Source organism: Columba livia, chromosome 3 (assembly GCF_036013475.1).
Source record: "Columba livia isolate bColLiv1 breed racing homer chromosome 3, bColLiv1.pat.W.v2, whole genome shotgun sequence".
NCBI classification, from domain to species: Eukaryota; Metazoa; Chordata; class Aves; order Columbiformes; family Columbidae; genus Columba; species Columba livia.
In genome coordinates, this window is record NC_088604.1 from 33,720,206 (window position 1) to 33,739,452 (window position 19,247).

Here is a 19,247-nt window from a genome sequence, read left to right on the forward strand (position 1 = left end):
ATTACATATGTGGCAGAAGTCATGGAATTGGTTTTTGTCAGATGTACTATTTGCTGTGTAGCTTATTAAAAAATTTTTTGTTTGGGTGTAGTTTGGCTTGGATAGAGTATGTATACACACATTCCACAATTCAGGATGACTGTATGGCACACTGAAGTTGAAGACTTATGTCGATGATGCCTGTAGAGATTATGTATGTGCCTCCTCATCTTTCTGATTGAGGACATAAAGAAACAAATTCTGGCAGTCCCTTCCCACAGGGTTTAAGCTCATCATGTGGTCTTGAGCTTGTGGTTTTCTGTTTTCATCACCAGGTTTTGTAACTAAACTTCAGATTTTTGGTTAATAGCTTAGACAGTAAATAATAAATTTATTTAAGGGTAGCAAGACTTTATCTGTTGGTCCAGTTCATGTTAACAAATTCATGTAAAGGACCCAAATTTCTGTTTAGGATGCATTTCTGACCTGTCAGCTTATCTGTCAACACTTACATAGTGTTTCAGATTAATTGCTTCAGCTGAAATGAATACTGCTCAGAGTATCTTCAGAAACTTCTTAAAAGCCTGTTTCAGCTCTCTAGGACAAGATCAGCCTGTTTACTTGAGCCCCTTTTAACAAGACTTCATGCTTCACAAGACTGCATGTTGTGGTAACCTTTTTAGGTCTGATTTCTCAAAGAAATATAAGTGTAGATGGGGCTTCCTGAATGACTATATAACTATAGTTAAATTTTTTCAGTCAGTAAATCCTTCTTAGTTGCTGTAATGGCCAGAAGCTCAGGAATTTCCTAGCTAAATTTGTCTAGGCACAGGGAATTTTATCATAGACCAGATAAGAAGTGGCTTTTGAAATATGTGTTAGAATTCCATCTCAGAAAAGAAGTGTAAGTGTTTGAAATAAAATGTTCACTCATAATTAGTCCGCCTAAGATGTTATCCAAATATGTATTATCTGATTTTTACCACCCCTTTCCCTTTGCAAGAGTCTCAGTGAAATGCAACTAGATGTTATAATACCATGGTAATAGCACTTAACTGCCATCCAAAAAATGTAAGGGTGGCTGTAGTGAATTACTGGAATTCTACCAATAATTTCTGCTTACTGGGGTGAAGCAGACCCTTCTTTTAAGAGGAGTGTATGTACACACCGTACTTGACCTGGGGGGAGAATTTATCATAAAGGCAATGGTTTATTTTCTAAGCTTAATATGTGTTAGGTATAGAAGATGTATTTTAATCTTCTTTGGAACAGTGTCCTTTTGGCAAACTGTGATCAGACAAATAAAAATTGAAAATTTCTGAATCTCAAATAATCCAAAAATATTCAGATAATCAGAAAAATATTTCTTCCTCCTAGAACTCGGTGGTTGGTGGATTTGTATCACATTACCTTCTGGAGAAATCTAGGATCTGTGTGCAAGGCAAAGAAGAGAGGAATTATCATATCTTTTACAGGCTTTGTGCTGGGGCTCCAGAAGACATTAGGGAAAAGCTACATCTAAGTTCCCCTGACAACTTTAGGGTGAGTATCAGAGTCAGTGTTTGTAAATCTTTTCATATTGCCATACACGGATTTTCCATATAAATCTTATTAAAATCTCTGAAGATTTTTTGTTAAATCTATTTCATCATGAAATAAAGCTGCCTGCTGTTTTTCCTTATTGGAAGATTTCCTGTACTTTTTCTCCCTGTCTTAAAATTGAGGAATCTTTGCTGTTTCCAAAAATATACTATTTTATACTCAACTGCTAGTAATGTTGTTATGGGCTCTTGTAGAGGTGTAAAGTGTGACTGTCTTAACTGTGATGTAACTGTTCTGTGGGCAACCCATATTTTGAATCCTGAAAACTGCATTTATTTCTTCCTATTCCAGTCGTGTTTAGGAAGATGTAGGAGTTGTCCCACGATTCTCTCTCTTAAATTATTTTTCCTCATGCTTCTCACTAAAGATCAGACCAAAGTGACAAGGCTGTTGTGCCTCTCTGTTCCAGTCCATGTGCTTTCACATCACTTGCCTTTTCTACTCTGTTGCACCTTGTTCCTATCATACGATACTGCTTTGTACTGCTCCAGTTCTGAGCCTCTCCCTTTCCTCTCATCATACTCCTCTGTCATTCTTGGTCACTCCAGGTTACATGACAAGACTCACCAGTCCCTTTCAGCTGAAAGCTCGCCCTTTTATCTCCAGTTGACCCAAAGCCCATGCTCAGCTCTTCCTGCCAAGATAACTTGTATTCATTAAGCATGATCCTCTCTCTTTGATTTTCTTCACCTAATTCGTTATTTTGTGAGCACTACTTACTGTTTCTGAGTTTTGGCTATTTTTGCACAATCTTTTACAGGTCCAGTCAGTCAAGTAAAGGAGAAACTAATAAAATGCATATAAAATCAGTGCTGAATGTAGTACTCCTAACTGTACCTAAATGAAAGGGAACTTAAAATAAAACAGCAGATAAGACTTGAGATAAGACTTGAATCATTGTGTCTACTTCTTTAAAAATGTTCAGTTAATGTTCAGTGGCAGGGCAAAAGCAGAGCAGAATTTTAGGAATTGTTAGGAAAGGATGGGAGAATGAAATAGTGAGTTATGCTGCGGTGTACATCCATATTTGTAAATAGCATATGCAGTTTTGTTATCCCAACTCAGAGAGAACAGTAAAATGCTCAGGCAAAGCAGAGGTCATGGCTGAAGAAAAACTGGATAGTATGGGCCTTTTAATTCAATCCAGTGTGCCTGTTCTTAGGACTTCTGCTTTGTTAACTGCCTTTACTTCTCCCCATCCTTTATTTTTAGAGTTCTTGCACTTTTCTGAGGTTATGTGGTTTCTCCTGATTAACCCTGATTCTGTGTTATGATTCTAGTAGCAATCCCACAAGCAGGCTGGCTTTCTGTCCTACCATTATGTTCTTGCATTCTTTTCCACCCATTTTTCCACTGAACCGTTTTACTACTTCAGTTTAACTCTTAACTTTTTTCCTTCAGCTTTCCTTCTTTTTCTTCCCCTTCTCTATGTTTAGATTTCATGGAATTGTTTTCAGAAATAATTGACAAATAACATGTTGCTTCCTTTTTCTTGCTTTCCTTCCTTGTCAGTCTTTTTTTTTTTCTCTATTTTGTTTTCTGTCTGCCTCAGTGACCCCACCTTCATTTCTCTTATGTTTAAATTCTCTTTTAATTTCTCAGTGTGTTAAATCTTGATTATTGTGGTATTTTTTTTCTTGAGAATATGGATATTATTGACCTCTTATCCAATCAGTGCAGCTTTGCTGATAAAGCTGTTTCTCATTATTTTTCTTATTGTCCCTTCTCTTTCTCTTCAAAGAAAGCTTCTGCTGTCCCTTTCAGGGTCCTTCTAAGCCTCTTCACATCTTATACTGTCATCACCAGTTTTACTAGTAAGGTGGAAACTCTTGCCTTCAGTGATTCATTCCTGCTATTTAATGAAATATAGATATATTGGTAGGTCTTTGTTTTGTTCTTCTTTTTCATTTTCACAATCACACTTGAACTGCAAATATCTACAAATTTTACCATGTGCTTTGTTGACTTGCATTGGAAAGAAAAATATTGGCAAATCAAGTCCTACTGGTAAATACTGGTCAGTTGTTTGCTTGTGTTCTGTCATTCGTCTCAATCTCTCCACTGTCTCTTGGCTTATGCTTGACTTGGAGTCTCACAGAAGGAGAATTTTGTGTATTTTTAAAATACACAGATCACATCTCTGCTTTGGGTTTGGAAGAGTTTTGTAACACAACCCTGGAGAGCATGTGCCATTACAATGATGTAAATTAACTGGCTGTCATCTTTTTAGATTTCCTTGGCCTTAAAGTGGGGTGAGGAGTACTGCTTACAATGAATTACATTATGATGTTGATTGTTTTATTTGTTGATGTATCTCCCTACTTGGTTTTCTATATAAAACTTGGACTGTGCTTATCTGTTACTTTCCTCAAAATCTTTTGTACTCAGTGTCATCAGAATTCAGGAGAGAGCCAGAAGCCTTGAAGATACAAAGCTCCTACTAGTTTGGTTGCATAGGTGACACATAAATTAGCGACTCACTATAGGGAAAGCGGGTGTGCGCTGGGGACCCAATGGGTGGCTGCTGCCTCATCCCTCGACCAAGTCAGTCTCTGCTGACTGATGCTCCGTGCAGCGGGCACGGAGTTGCAGTTCCATCTCGGGCACATCGTACACCTGCACTGGGGCATCTAGATGATCTTGCTCCCTAAAAGCCACGGCAGTAGTTTAGGACAAGTTTCCTTACTTCCGCAAAGGTGTTCCTAATGGCCTTTATAGACCTTATGTTATTCCTTTAAATATTTAGTTTGTATCTTATAGTACATCTTTGTATAGCACATCATTTGATGGAAACTTGATCTCATGGTTATTAAGAAAGAATTGCTTCTGCTCTTTAGAAGGAAAGCTTCTATTTTGAAACACCAACAAAAACAATACTTAAATCCAGTACCACTTATTTTCATATAATATGGACCTAGTTTTCAAAACTTTCTTCTTTACTGTGCAGTTATTTTATGCAATATTCTTCTGCATGTTTTAAATGTAAAATCTTGAACAAATTTTCAAATGTGTATTTTTATGTTGCAGCCACTTTTCCATTAAAAATATTTATTGAAGTTAATAGATTTTCAATTTTGGAAATGAATATGCTGTGTGCCCTCCCCCTGGGATTTTTTTTTAATCAGAAGCTCTACTCATGAGATCACACAAGGTTGTAGATGTCAAGGTCAGAATTATAACCTGCTTAAAATCAGGCTGTTGCAGTACAGTACTGAACAGCCTGAGTACAGGCTGTTCAGTACAGAAGACACTCGCCTGTTTCATTTTTGACGAGTTTATAGTCACACCAGCCTTACCACACCATGACATATTTTTTTTTTACTTGTACTGATTCTGCAGCAGGTACTTTCATTTCCATTAAGAATATTTATTGCTTAACCATAAGTTAGTATTTGAATTGTGAGTTCCTTGCTGCATATGAAAAGGTCTATTCTGCATGTTAAATTTTAAAATTTTAGCACTTTGTATTTCCCTTTTGAAGTTAATGTAGATTATCTTTGGTTACAAAACAAAGAAAACTTAGGATCATTTCCATCTTTGTGTGTACGTAAATTAATATAAATATACTTAAAGTTTATTAGTCATTGCATTACATTTTCATGTAGTGTCACTTTATAGGACATTTTCAGGAAATATAGCTACAAAAGGTTAATTTTCTTCCTCAATTTGTATGGTTTTTGTTAGGACATTTTTTCCCCTTTATTCTTCATTCTCATTTGCTGCTTCAGGTTTTATCATAAAATGTCTCTGAATGAACATGCTTATGTCACTTTTTTATCACATTTTTTGTTGACTGCATGTCTTTCTGGTTCAAATTTCATGGAAATACCATTTTTCAAGCTGCTAATATTAGATGGTGATATTATACTAGGCAGGCTTTGATGACTGATCAGTGTGTTGATATTAATGCTATTTTTGGGGGCAAGAAAAAGATTCAGAAAAAAAATTATTCTTGGATTATTTAGAAAACCCCATCCCTGAAGTCACAGGTTTGCATCAGGTCTGTTGTGCCACTTGTCTTGTAGCTTTTAGCTTACCAAGTCCAAGTTAGGACCAGCTTGGGTTCTAAGACTCAGTCTGATGGGGTTTACCTCTCTGTTAATTCATCCTTCCCCTGCAGTTCCCTTGGGGAAGAGTGAATTTCCTTAGTAAAAGACAATGAAAAGCTGCAAGTTTTTTCTCCCACCCTTGCACACCCTCCTCTGGGCACACCCACAGAAAAGGGCACAGCCCTGGCTGTTCCTGGTTCAGGTCCCTCTGTGGAAGTTTTTGGAGAGTCAAAGGCATTAGGTAACCCTGTGCTGAACCTGGTAGGTCCAGGTGGCTTGGACTCCACCACATGGTTTTGGAAGTAAATCTGTGCCCTGAAAATAAGTGATAGAGACGAGATGCTGAATTTTTTTTCACATCTTGATTTCTGGAAGAGAAATCAAGTTTGAGTCACTGATGTTATAATGGAGTGTTGTACTTCAGAGTTAGAAAAAAAAAAAAACAACAACAAGCACAATGATCACAGTATCACAGTATGTTTGGGATTGGAAGGGACCTCAAAAGATCATCTAGTCCAATCCCCCTGCTGGAGCAGGAACGCCTAGGTGAGGTCGCACAGGAACATGTCCAGGTGGTTTTTGAATGTCTCCAGAGAAGGAGACTCCACAACCTCCCTGGGCAGCCTGTTCCAGTGCTCTGTCACCCTTACTGAGAAGAAGTTTTTTCTCAAATTTAAGTGGAACCTCTTGTGTTCCAGCTGGATCCCATTACCCCTTGTCCTATCATTGTTTGCCACCGAGAAGAGCCTGGCTCCATCCTCATGGCACTCACCCTTTATATATTTATAAACATTAATGAGGTCCCCCCTCAGTCTCCTCTTCTCCAAACTAAAGAGACCCAGCTCCCTCAGCCTTTCTTCATAAGGGAGGTGCTCCACTCCCTTAATCATCTTCGTTACCCTACACTGGACCCTCTCCAGCAGTTCCCTGTCCTTCTGGAACTGAGGGGCCCAGAACTGGACACAATATTCCAGATGTGTCTCACCAGGGCAGAGTAGAGGGGAAGGAGAACCTCTCTCGATCTACTAACCACCCCCCTTGTAATACACCCCAGGATGCCATTGGCCTTCCTGGCCACAAGGGCACAGTCCTGGATCATGGTGATCCTGTTGTCCACCAGGACCCCCAGGTCCCTTTCCCCTACAGTGCTCTCTAATATGTAATTTCCCAACCTATACTGGAACCTGGGGTTGTTCCTGCCCAGATGCAGGACTCTACACTTTCCCTTGTTAAATTTCATTAGGTTATTTCCCGCCCAACTCTCCAGCCTGTCTAGGTCCTGCTGGATGGCAGCACAGCCTTCTGGCATGTCAGATATTAGATATTATATGTCATAACCTCAAGCTCTGTATTTGTTTGCTTTAAAAATATTTCTCCTAAGTTTAACATGTAAATTAACTTAAGTTTTTAGCTTTCAAATGAAAACCATTATCTTGTGATTAAATGTCTCGTACATAGTTTATTACTGAACACCGTGCTGGTTCAGTCTCAGCCTGTCAGATAAGTTTCCACACTCTCTTCTTTAAAAGTATGACCTTTTTCACTTCCCACCCCCTTTCTGGGATCATGTTACTAGTACTGTAATACAGGGATATATTGTTGTGCTTAAAGTATACTGCAATTTGCATTCTTATTGGCTGATACAGAAAACCTTTCAATTTTTTGTTAGACACCAAGCTAACTTTGAACGGTATTTCTTGTCATTTTGTTTTGATATTAAATTTGTCACCTAGTTTTCTTCTGCTGTTAGAAATGCTTTGAAGAATATTTTTTTTTCTAGAAGTTTGTGTATAAATTTTCATCGAAGTGTAGAATTATCTGTGTTCACCTAGTTGAAAACATCATCTTTGTTCATGGCCTAGAGCAAAGAATTGGTTCACTTCCTTTAAACAAAGGGCTCTGTCCAAGCTTTTGGACAAAGATCTTACTTTCAACTGAACAAATCAGAAAGAAAAAGCTGGCAATCGCATTTTGTTGGAAGTGTCAGTCATTATCTGAATGCCTGGTCTATTCCCTTTACTATACAATGTGAGATTGGTATCAGAAGCCAGATTCTGAATTAGGCTTCTGCTTGTGTCATGTTATAAGCTTTTAATGCTCTTCAAGCTTTTACTACGCTATGTCTCTTACTACCTGTAGAAATATTTCACTGGTGAGGAAAAAATTACCATAAAACTACGCTGGACCTTGTACCACAAGTTCTTTGATGCTACCCCTTCACCCCTGGATATACTATATAAAGCCTATATGTTGTTAAAAAAATAAAGATTATTGTAATTTTTTTTTCTGATGTTTTACACAGCTTGCTAGAGTAAAGTTTGGTTTTACACATAGGCGAGAGAATTTATTTTCTTCATACCTAATTTTGATTGTCTTTTCTGTAATCCCAGACTCCATTAATAGATTTGGTAGAGTCAAACACTGAGAAAAGATTGTGGGACTAACCAAAATTAATATCCTAATGTGTCAAAAAGTATTTTAGTTGTCAAAATAAAGAAGCATTCAATAGAAGTTTGTTACTGTTGCACTTCTCTAACTTCATAGATGTAAATAAATATATTTTCAAGGAAAGATTTCTGAATACTTAGCATGTTGTTGGTATCATATGATTAAATCCAGCTATGTAGAGCAAGCCTTAAAAAAAAAGCATATGTTTCCCTTACTTCTGTCTTTAAGTGTGCGTTTCCACTTTTTTATTGTTACAGTATTTAAATCGAGGCTGTACCAGATACTTTGCTAACAAAGAAACAGACAAGCAGATTTTGCAGAATCGCAAGAGTCCTGAGGTACGTTTGTATCTTCAGATAGTTTATATTATTAAGTAATGCAGATAGACTTGAAAATGATGATTACAGTTTTACAGTGTGGAATGAAATGTTCATTTTACACATCTTTATAGGTCTAAATGGGTACTGTCAAAGTTGGTATATTCAGAACTCCAGTTTTGAAGTTCAGTCTTAGAAATGCATATTAACATGCATCTTAAAATCCCAAATGAGACAGTATATAAAATAGTTTCCTTTTTATGCTTACAATAATAGAACACTTAATGATGCAGCTTGAATTCTCTGGAAAACAAAATTCAATCCAAGATTTTTTTATCATTTTCTTTTTAAATCTGTGTAGTGCTAGGAGTAAGTCACAAGCAGTATTTTCCAGAGCCACTTGAATTGTCCGGACTTTTGAAGCGATGCTCCAAACTGTTTTATAAAACATTATTGCAACTTCTCTTTCAGGACGAGTATATCCCCCTCTCTGGTACACTGCAGTTCTTATTGTTTTTTGTTGTTCCCTTGCTATGAACCATTACTTATGGCAGAGCATGGCATTTCCTGGAAGAGACTGTGAAACTTCCATAAATTTATTTCCTCTTGCTTCGTCTCCATTTTCATTTTTTTAAGACTGGAATTACCAGAATTTATAGCATTTAAGCCTTTGAGCTTGTTTGCATGAGGACACTGAAGAACTTAATACAAATTAATAGTGTATGTGAATTGGAAGTTGTGTAAACGTCTACTCTGCTTGCTAATATAATTTTCATCTGTTTATACCCAAAGTATGAATTTTTCATTTGTATAGCTGGAAGATATTTCAAATCTTAATCAAATCCATGCTTGGGATTCAGGAGCAGGGCAAGCTGCATATATATGTGGAATAATACAAAAATAAGTTTACTCAGGAGCTCCTCTCCCACAATGATCGTGCCATCTCTTTCACCTTTGAGGACCTGGGCTTTAGCTTGTAGGTAGCTCGTGCCTGGCTATGGAAGATAGTATCAATACTTCTTTTGCTCAGGTCAGCATTGTAAATTCTACTCCTGGATTTCTAGTGTTTGTATGTTGTAACACTGAGCACATAATTCCACTTTCTTTTGCTTCAATGTAGGCTGTTTTCTATAATTGGGGATGGTGGAGAGTGAGTATAGAACTACTGGTTTGATATTACTCTGAGGCAGAAAGCTTAATTCTTGTTGAGCATACAGGCTAAGAGATGGTTGGGGGATTTTGCCTCAGTTTACCTAATTTGCCTTAAATTAAGACTTGTAGTGGAGTTGATAATTTATTCCTACTACTGGAAGATGAACCTGTGCAATCTTCTGTTACTGATGTGATTGACAGCTGGTTGTTCTGTCATAAAATGTGGCTTCTAAAGGACTTAATTTGAAATAAGTGTTTGTCTAAACTAAGACATACTGAAAGAATAATTCTGAAAGTATGTATTAAACATTAAATAGTGGAGCCATGTCAATTGGAAGGCACAATAAATAATCACATTTCAATGATATTAAAACTTAGTCTAGCCGCTTAAATGGGAAATATATTGAATTGTTCAATTTTTTTAAATTAGAAATTTAATATTTGCTCTGTCATTTTGTGAAAGATATTAAGATTGTTTATTTTAATAAAAGTAAATGGAATAGCAAATTAATACTTAAATTATTTTTGTGTTTTCCTTATCAGGAAGATGAGGTGATCATTTTACATAATTAAGATGGAGTTTAATTTTATTGATGTGTCTAAATGTTGTGTGAAGTGAATTTTTCAGATGCATGTGATGTTTTGTTTTGATAGAAATCATGTTAGCTTATTTGATATTAACAAGTCTTCTTTAAAGTTAATTATTCTTTTTAGTTGAAAACATTTGAATGTAGTGGTGAAACCTTAGATCAGTCTGTGCATGTTCAGTTAGTTTCTTGATTGCATGCAGATGTGTTACTATCTACTATTTAAACTATTAATAATTAAAATGGCTTTTGTTGTATTTAAATTAGGAAAATCAGCAAAATGTTAAATCGATATTTTAAAATGTAGCTGGTATTCTTTTAACCTGTAGAACACTGCAAACAACTTTACTGTTTCTTAATCACCAGCAAACTTTAACAAGTTTATTTCTCTGAATAAGTCTGTTTGGGATAAGGATAACTCTTCCAGTTCCAATTTGTTCTGTACTCCCTTTCCATGGCCTGTCAAACTTTCCATCATCCTTTTCAACTGCTAGGGGCTAGAAGCACTCTTTGGTATAAGGGCTTTGAGAGCCTCCTTCACCATCATCTTCCTTTCCACTTCTCACTGTCCTGTATTCCCCTCTCTTTGGCTGTCACACTCTTCTGCTTTCTGAAGGTAGTTTGAAGTTTGCTTTGAAGCTGAAGTTTGAGGATCATGCTTCAAAGTCTCAAAAAACTAAAATAAATCAGGGTTCTTGCAAAGCCTGTACTGTATGAAGAGCTCTGATGTCTTTCTGCTTTGTTTGGCATGCCTTTTTATACTTTTTGTTATGGTTTATTCTTGACTGGAAATAATTGCTTACATTCACTTTAAAATCACTTAGTGAATATTTGATTTATTGTTTTGTTTTATAGTATCTCAAAGCAGGTTCTTTGAAGGATCCACTCTTAGATGATCATGGAGATTTTAACAGAATGTGCACAGCAATGAAAAAGATTGGGCTGGATGATGCAGAAAAACTTGATCTTTTCAGAGTAGTGGCTGGTGTCCTTCACCTTGGAAATATTGATTTTGAGGAAGCTGGGAGCACTTCAGGTTAGATGAAACATAAATTGTTTTCTGTAAAAATACCGAAAATGTCTCTTGATTATAGATGATTCCTTTCCATGTGAATTATTGCTTTAGAAAACTGCCATGTGTTCAAGGGTAATTTAGTCTTAATTCGTACCATTTTGAAGTCAAGTCTACCTGTTTATTTTGAAGTTTTACGTCTTTAAATGCTCTGAAAGAAAAACAGCTCTCACTGAAATTGTTCAAGAAATTGTTCAGCGCAGACTGTCATATGAAGAAAAGAGATTTTTGTATTTAATAATAATTTTTAGAAGTCCAACTTCTTGCTAATTTCATGAAAACATCTTGAAATTAGCAAGTCTGTCTGTAGGGAAAGGCATTATGTCCTTTGGCTTCCAAAAATTACCATCGTGTTAGTGTTTTGTGAGGTGAGGAAAAAAAGTTACAGCAAAAACTTAGGTAAATGTAAACTTCCTAATCTTAAGATGTCACTCATAAGATGAGTTGGTATGAGTGTAGCTGGGACTTAGTAGTAGAATGTGCAGGAAGGCTGAGGAAGAGGAATGAGTATTTTGGGAACAGTAATTCTTACCTTACTAGTGAAATCACCCTCTCTGAGTTGAGAACTGCTGTCCATATATGCCTGAAGGACTGAATAAACTTTCGGTCTGGACATACTACAAAAATAATTATAGCAGAAAAGATACGTTTGTTGATATTTATCTTGATATTTATATTGAGTTGCAAGATACATGAGATACGGTGAAACCGATTCCTCTTAGGCCCACTTCAAGTACATATAGCTGTTGCCAAACTTAGTAAAAATGTTAGGGAGAGCATAGCAAGGAACATTTTAAAGGTGTGTTGAATGATGAATTAAATGAGTACTAGCCTTTTCGGCTCACTAGCTCCTGACCCCAAGCACAGACTCACCACAGAAATGTACAAACATTCTGTTTGGAAGAGATTGTGGGAGGTCTCTAGTCCAATGTGTGCTAGTCAAAGCAGGCCCAACACTGAGTCCAGACCAGGTAGCTTAAGGTTGTCACAGAGACGGTGGTTATTTTTAGTTTTCCCATTTTTTTCTGGAACAAATTATTAACACTTCTAAAATGTTCATTGCAAATACAGGCTTTATTCTGCTCTCACCTTGTACACGTACACACAGGATGTTCATTTGAACTTCTCCAGGCAGTATGTCTCTGTACCAGAGACCCTCTAAAGTTTTGTTGCTGCTTTGAAGACCTGGGAAACACCAAGCAAAAGCTGTTACTACAGGTCAGATGGAGTTTAGGAGCTTCCAAAATCAATTCACAAAAGCTTTTAATGTTTAGGGACTCCTTCCTCCTTTTTTTCCTTAGTGTCACTGGAGAGCTAAGGAATTGAAGCAATGTTGACTAGTTATTTAACCCTTTTGGTCTCTTCGCTTAGCCTTAGAAATAAATTGTATTGAGAATAACAGGATGCATAATAATGTTTACATGTTAGATTTTGCTAAAGTGTTTGAGTGTTTCAGTTAAGGATTTATGAATCCATAGTGGCTGGAAAAGCTTTGGCACTAAGGCCATGGTGTGGAGCTGAAGGAACCACACCCACCTCTCTGCTGTTTACCTAGGAAAATGTACATACCATTATCTGAAAATAAGTGCTAGGAGGCTGCCATGCCAGGCACTTCTACTGATGCATGCGTACGTAGCAAGGACGTCTGAAGGATTACAGGAACATGCAAATCCAAAAGTTTTAAAATCAGTACAGTTAGTTACTAGGCATTAGCGCTTTAGCTCTACATTTTGGAATAGTTCTTTCACGTAAAAGCAGGTTAGACAGCCTATGTTTAGAAGATGTTAGAATGTCGTGAGTTGGAAGGGACCCACAAGGATCATCAAGTCCAACTCCTGTCCCTGCAGGTGACAACCACACAGTTCACACCATGTGTCTGAGGGCATTGTCCAGTCTCTTCTTGAACACTGTCAGGCTTGGGGCTGTGACATCTCCCTGGGGAGCCTGTTCCAGTGCTCCACCACCCTCTCGGGGAAGAACCTTTTCCTAATGTCCAACCTAAACCTCCCCATGTTGTGGAAAGACAGAATTTCATTTGTTTTGTTTGTTTGTTGTTTGTTTGATTTTATTTTGGTTTGGGTGTGTTTTTTTTCTTTTCTTCTTTTGCTGTGTTGTTTGTTTTTTTTGCTGAGAAATTACTGTTCATGTTTAATATATGAAGTTGTTTCCAAAGGCAAACTTTCATTGCTTCAGAGTTGACGTTCACTTTAGTCATCACGGCAAGATCATCACCAGTATTTTTCCCTAGAATTTTGTGTAAAACCGCCGCTGTGTCTCTGCCATGGCGCGGCCTGCTGTGAAGGAGCGCGGCGGTGCGGGCAGGCGGTTGGGCGGGCGGCGGAGCGGTAACGGCTGTGGCCTTGCCCGCAGGGGGCTGCACGCCCAGGCCGCGGAGCGAGCCGGCGCTGGAGTGCTGCGCGGCGCTGCTGGGCCTGGACCCGGAGGACCTGCGGGGCAGCCTGACCACCCGCGTCATGCTCACCACGGCAGGGGGCGCCAAAGGAACGGTCATCAAGTGAGTCCCGGCGGCACCGGGCGGGGCGGGGGTGGCGGTGGCAGGGACGCGTGTGGTCGTGACGCCGCTGGGACGGGTTACCCCGGGGCGTGCACGGCGGGGGCTGCGGTCAGTGTGGCCGGGGGCTGGCAGCCGTCGACTCCTCCCGGCCCGGCCGTGCGAGCTGCGGGCTGGGGTAACCCCGCTGCCTCTCTCCCCGCATCGCTTTGGGATCTGCCCCCCGACACCGGCTTTGACCGTGTTCTCACGGGGCAAAAAAACGGCCATAAACTCCCGCTTCACCGTCTGCAAGTGTGATCTGAGTTGCCGTTAGCATAAGCACAGCTATTCAAAATGCTTGCTTAATGGTTTACAAAATACTAGTAAAAATATGGTGCTACAAAAATATAAGAGTGCAGAAAAATCTAGCAGGCTCACATCGTTAGTCCCCTCAAAACTGAAACAGCGTGCTACACTTTTCCATCATGCAAGTAATAATTTTGAGATGCCAAATTTTTAACAGGGCTTTGATTTTTTCTTTTTTTTTTTCTTTCTTTCTTTTTTTTTTTTTTTTTTTTTACCAGTTGATCCAAATGCACATTCTTAGATACACTTGCTTGTTTCATTGTTCTTAGGTCATCTGAGTTTTTTTAATTTGTATTTGGAAGAGTGGCAGTTGTACAATGTCTGACCAAAATGGCCTTTTTTTCAGGAAGAGAACCGCTTTGAATAAGTAACTGACATTTTACAAAACCTCTCATGTGTCAGTGAGTACGCTGTGTGGCCAAAGAAGGTATAGCAGACCGCCTGTTAAATCCACAACCTACACAGAAAATTAGATATGCCAATAGATTTAACAGATACACTGTATCAAGGAATGTTAATGCTGTGCCTGAAGTATTTCAGAAGATACTTGGATGCATCTTTGTTGACATCTGGGCTGCACAGTGCTACAGTGCTCCCGTGACTGCTGCCCTGTGATGTTAGGTCTGGAATGCTCTAATTAGAGGGTGGTATATCCACCCTTCTCAGTGCCTGGGTGATCAGTGTCCCTGTGTTTGCCACATCTAATTCTTCTGAAATCAAGTTTCAGCTTTAAAAACATCACCACAAATGGTAATCCAGAAATGTGCTGCTGCTTGCTGTTGCAGTCAAGATTTAATGTTTGTTTACCAGCAAAGTTAATATTGTTTCGTAGAAACAAAAAATAGTGGAGCAGGATACATTTAAGAGAAAGGTGGTTTTTGTTTTGTTTTGTTTTGTTTTAGTTGTTTGTTGTTTTTTGTTTTGTTTTGTTTTCCTCTCATAGTTATTAAGAATGTATCACAATTGAAGGAAATAGTGACCGTAAAAAAAGAGTGATTATCCCTTTCATTTTGACAAGAAGCTATTATTGATGTAACTTCCTAGGCACAGAAGGAGGACAGTGAAGTAATAATTGCAAAGAACGTGTTTGAACTAATGCTAATATTTCAATACTGTTAAAGTTATGCCTCTTATGGAACTGAGTTCTATGAAAATGATTTCACTACAGTTGCCTTTTGTTTATGAAAGACGTGTAGCTTCCACCACAAATTTTCTCTTGTTGAGATTGATCCTTCCAGCACACAAGCTGTCAGGGATGCTCGCTAAGCTGCGGGCAACTGAATTGTGTGTTTTAACACTGGGTTTTGTTTATTGTGTATTTTCTGGAGTTAAAGAAAACATCACATCAAAACTGAACTTGGGCTAAACAGTTTTGAGCAGATTAAAAGTAGTTCTCAATGTTTAGTGGAATGCATCAATCTTTTAATTAGGAAACTGATTAATATTCACTGGAAGAATGCATGGGTGCTTCCTATTGACTTATGGAAACGATCAGATTGTTTTAGTGAATCAGAAAATATAACTTTATGCACATTACGTAATATATGAAAGCCATAATTAATTATCTGTATTAATGTGGTTTATATAAGTTCCTTTAGTATTTTATGTCTTTTGAGATTTGTTACTATTGTTTATGTGTTATAGTATGAAGTATTTGTTAACATTTCATGAACTTGTGGACTGAAACAAAGTAACATCTGCTTGATTTAACCTTAGTATATCACTGTGGCCTGTAAAGCTGGCAGGTGTTACTTAGTGCATGCTTAGGTTATATCAAACTTACTAGGTGAAAAGTTGATCTTTGAGCGCTTGAGAGCATTGGCTTCTTCAGTCCTCAAAGGAGCAGTGAAGGTTTCCAGTGGTCAAGAGCTCATTCTGTGCAAGAGAAGTAATCTTGATCTCTGCCTAATTCCAGCCAGTAAGGATACATTAAAAGATAATAGCTGCAGTGGAAATACTGTTCAGTCCCCACTTCACAGAATTACAGAATGGGTCACAGAATGGCTGGGGTTGGAAGTGACCTCTGGAAATCATCTAGTCCAAAGCACCAGCTAAAGCAGGTTCACCCAGAGCAGATCACACAGGAATGCGTCCATGTGGGTTTTGAATGTCTCCAGAGAAGGAGACTCCACATCCTCTCTGCTCAGCCTGTTCCAGTGCTCTGGCGCCCTCAAAGTAAAGAAGTTTTTCCTCATATTCACATGGAAACTCCTGTGCTTCAGTCTGTGCCCATTGCCCCTCATGCTATCGTTGGGCATCACTGAAAAGAGTGTGGTCCCATCCTCTTGACACCCACCCTTGAGATATTTATAAGCATAAATAAGGTCCCCTCTCAGATTTCTCTTCTCCAGGCTGAACAGACACAGCTCTCTGTCTTTCCTCATGAGAAAGATTCTCCAGACCCCTAATCATCTTTGTAGCCCTAGCTTCCCGATCTCCAGGGTGAAACTGGTCTTCCTGGCCAAAATTTGAGCATTAAACCATCAGTGACAGCCTGTGCTACTTGAACATCATGTTTTTTTTTAAGAGAACACAGACGCTCTTCTGAATTAACTCATATTCAGGAGTCTTAAGTTTAGCATGGGTATGCACTGTTATTCCACTTATACATTATTACTGAATAGCTGACGTTTGAGGTGTATTTCTAGACCGAGCAAACTTCTTGGTGATCTGCTTATTTCTGCGCTTTGGAGGAGTTAGAACTTTCATAGTGCCTACCAAGAAAAAAGTTATAATGCAGTACCAAACACTAAGTAGTGGTTGGGGAGGGGTTAATCTGCCTTGACTTAAAAGCTCAAGATCTAGATCTCTTTGTAAAATATTCAATAGTGCATTTCTGGAAAGTGGTTATAAATTCTTCTTCCCCCCAGTTATTACAAATTGAGGACTCTTAGTCACTATCATCTTGCTGCCTTATCAGCTGATATGGAAAGTTACAAGTAATTTTTCTCTTTATAAGAACCTTTACATGTAGGAAGATGTGGGTCTTGCAGGACAAAGTGCCTCCAATGGCAAATATTTTCCAAGTTTTACTGTTTGCTGTCCTCCGGACCATGTCTAAATTGGCAGCAAAATCTTTTATATATAATTCATCCAGGACAACCTTTGTCTGTGTTACGGTAACATTGGAGTAGAAAATTCTGTACAGTACAGATGGTGCATAGTGATATGATATTAACGCATAGTGATATGAGAATTGCAGGTCTTGAAAGTTAGTAACATTTTTTACATAATTTAGTTTGTGATCCACTATAACTGCTGATCTTTCTCTATTGACTGAATGCTTACCTAGTTATTCTCCATGTTGCCTTTGTATTTTTGAGTTCTCCTGAGTATACCACCACATGCTTTCATTTACCAAAGTCTGTCTTATGGATTTTAGACTGTATCTTGAATTTGTGAAAATAATTTTGTATGCCAGTCTTGTGACTGAGATTTTCTTCATTCAGTATTATCGGACCATTTTTCAAAAATACCCATACTTTTGCATTCCTTTTAAGAGAAAGTGTTAAATGGGAAAGGATATCTGCATCCATGTCGGATTCAGATGGCACCCCACTGAAAATTCTCTCAGTGTACTATTGACTCGGCCTCTGAGAACAGATTAGCTTTGGCTGTTGCACACATGATGTACAGATAAAGCGTATCTCTATAGTTTCCTTTTGAGAATGTTTGGTGGGATGTATAGAGTACTAAACAAAGTCGTATCATAATATACTGCTTTCCTTTCACCACATCTCAAGTGATGCTGTCAAGGAAGGTTCCTTAAGAACAAATACAATTTTTGTTACACCTTCAAATTCACTTTGGATTAAGACTGTAAAGATTTTCTGTTCAGCATATTTATCCTGATAAGCCTGGGTCATTGTTAGCAGTGTACTGTTTCAAAAGTCTGCAAACACAAGGAACTATGTTTTTGTGCCAGCAGATCTTATTTTACCCCAGTGTTTTATTTTGTGGATGGCAAAAACTTCCTCCACCATCTCAAAGGATTACTGCATTAAGCCTCTTTCTCTAGCCTTTTCTAAACTTGTGCAGTTAAAACCAAACATATGCTAATAAATACATTAATATTTTTTTTTTGTGTGGCTTATTGCATGTACAAGGACAGCTGATTGGACTGTTTTACATACTTACTAAATACCCAGCAGGTTTTTCTATGGTAGCATAGTTTAGAAACTATTTGATTGCTATCAATATTGGAGTTTTGACAAGTAGATTGTTTTATTTTGTTCCAGCAACCCAAAGAGCTACTCATTCCTTTCTCTCCCTCTTAGGGATCTTTTGTGTGCAAGTAGATCATGTGCATCCTAATAGGTCACAGTGAATAAATAGCTCGGCTGAAGTCACTGTGCTCAGAGTATAACAAAGGCTTTGTTCTGCTGGGCACAATGGAGCCAACAAGGAACAGTAGGAGGGTGATGCTAAATGCTATCTCTGTGGATTTTATTAAATACTAATGTGCAGTTGACTGCCAGGGAGACTCGACAGCTTCATTACATTTTTCTGTCCTTGTTAGTCTCCCTCAAAGAGCATAATGATCACCTTGTTGGCTGATGTTTGTGCCATCCATGCAAAGTGTGTTTACAGAGAGAAAATATGTGTTAGTATTCAAAATCTGGTACACCTTAGATACACTGTAGTGCTCTTTAATTCAGCTTCTCCCTTTCTGTTAAGACTTTCAAAGAGGACTCTGATCACAAAGTAAATAATTTTAAACCGTGAAAAATTTAACTTAAGTCATTCCAGGTCCTCCAGCTTCTTTTGGAGTATGTTTTCTACCAAAATTCATTTTCTTGTTGGTGATGGTACTGGGGCCTCTGTTGGAAAACATTGTGTTTTTCTAAATGTTTTTCTGCAGTTTTTGGAACTTTAACTTTTCCCAAATTATGATTGTGTTTCTTGTATTCTTTATATTCTTTAATTACATAGCCCTTTCACTAGGTAGGGTTCTTTCATTCAGGCTGTTTTATATGTGCAGCAGTAACCATATTGCATGAGGGTAGCTGATAGGTATTGCTTCACCTGCTCTCTCTCTTCCTTAATCGCTGTCAACCATGGGCACATTATACGTATTTTAATTGCACTTGATTTGTTCTGGAAGATGTTGGAGGAATGCATGGAATTGTCCACAGGATAAATCCAGCCCATGAGAGTGTTTCCCACTAGACCTGAGATTCT

General features: G+C 38.2%; 1 protein-coding gene across 7 annotated transcripts in view; it reads left to right on the plus strand.

Moving 5' to 3' along the window:
* The window catches only part of MYO6 (myosin VI), a 119,406-nt gene that overhangs the window by 51,463 nt on the left and 48,696 nt on the right, over nucleotides 1–19,247 (plus strand). For all 7 annotated transcript variants that reach the window (XM_065056346.1, XM_065056349.1, XM_065056348.1 and 4 more), the window contains 4 exons: nucleotides 1,357–1,521; nucleotides 8,336–8,416; nucleotides 10,990–11,170; nucleotides 13,577–13,721. In XM_065056346.1, the coding sequence (XP_064912418.1) occupies nucleotides 1,357–1,521; nucleotides 8,336–8,416; nucleotides 10,990–11,170; nucleotides 13,577–13,721 (572 nt within the window). The remainder of the gene's footprint in view (nucleotides 1–1,356; nucleotides 1,522–8,335; nucleotides 8,417–10,989; nucleotides 11,171–13,576; nucleotides 13,722–19,247) is intronic.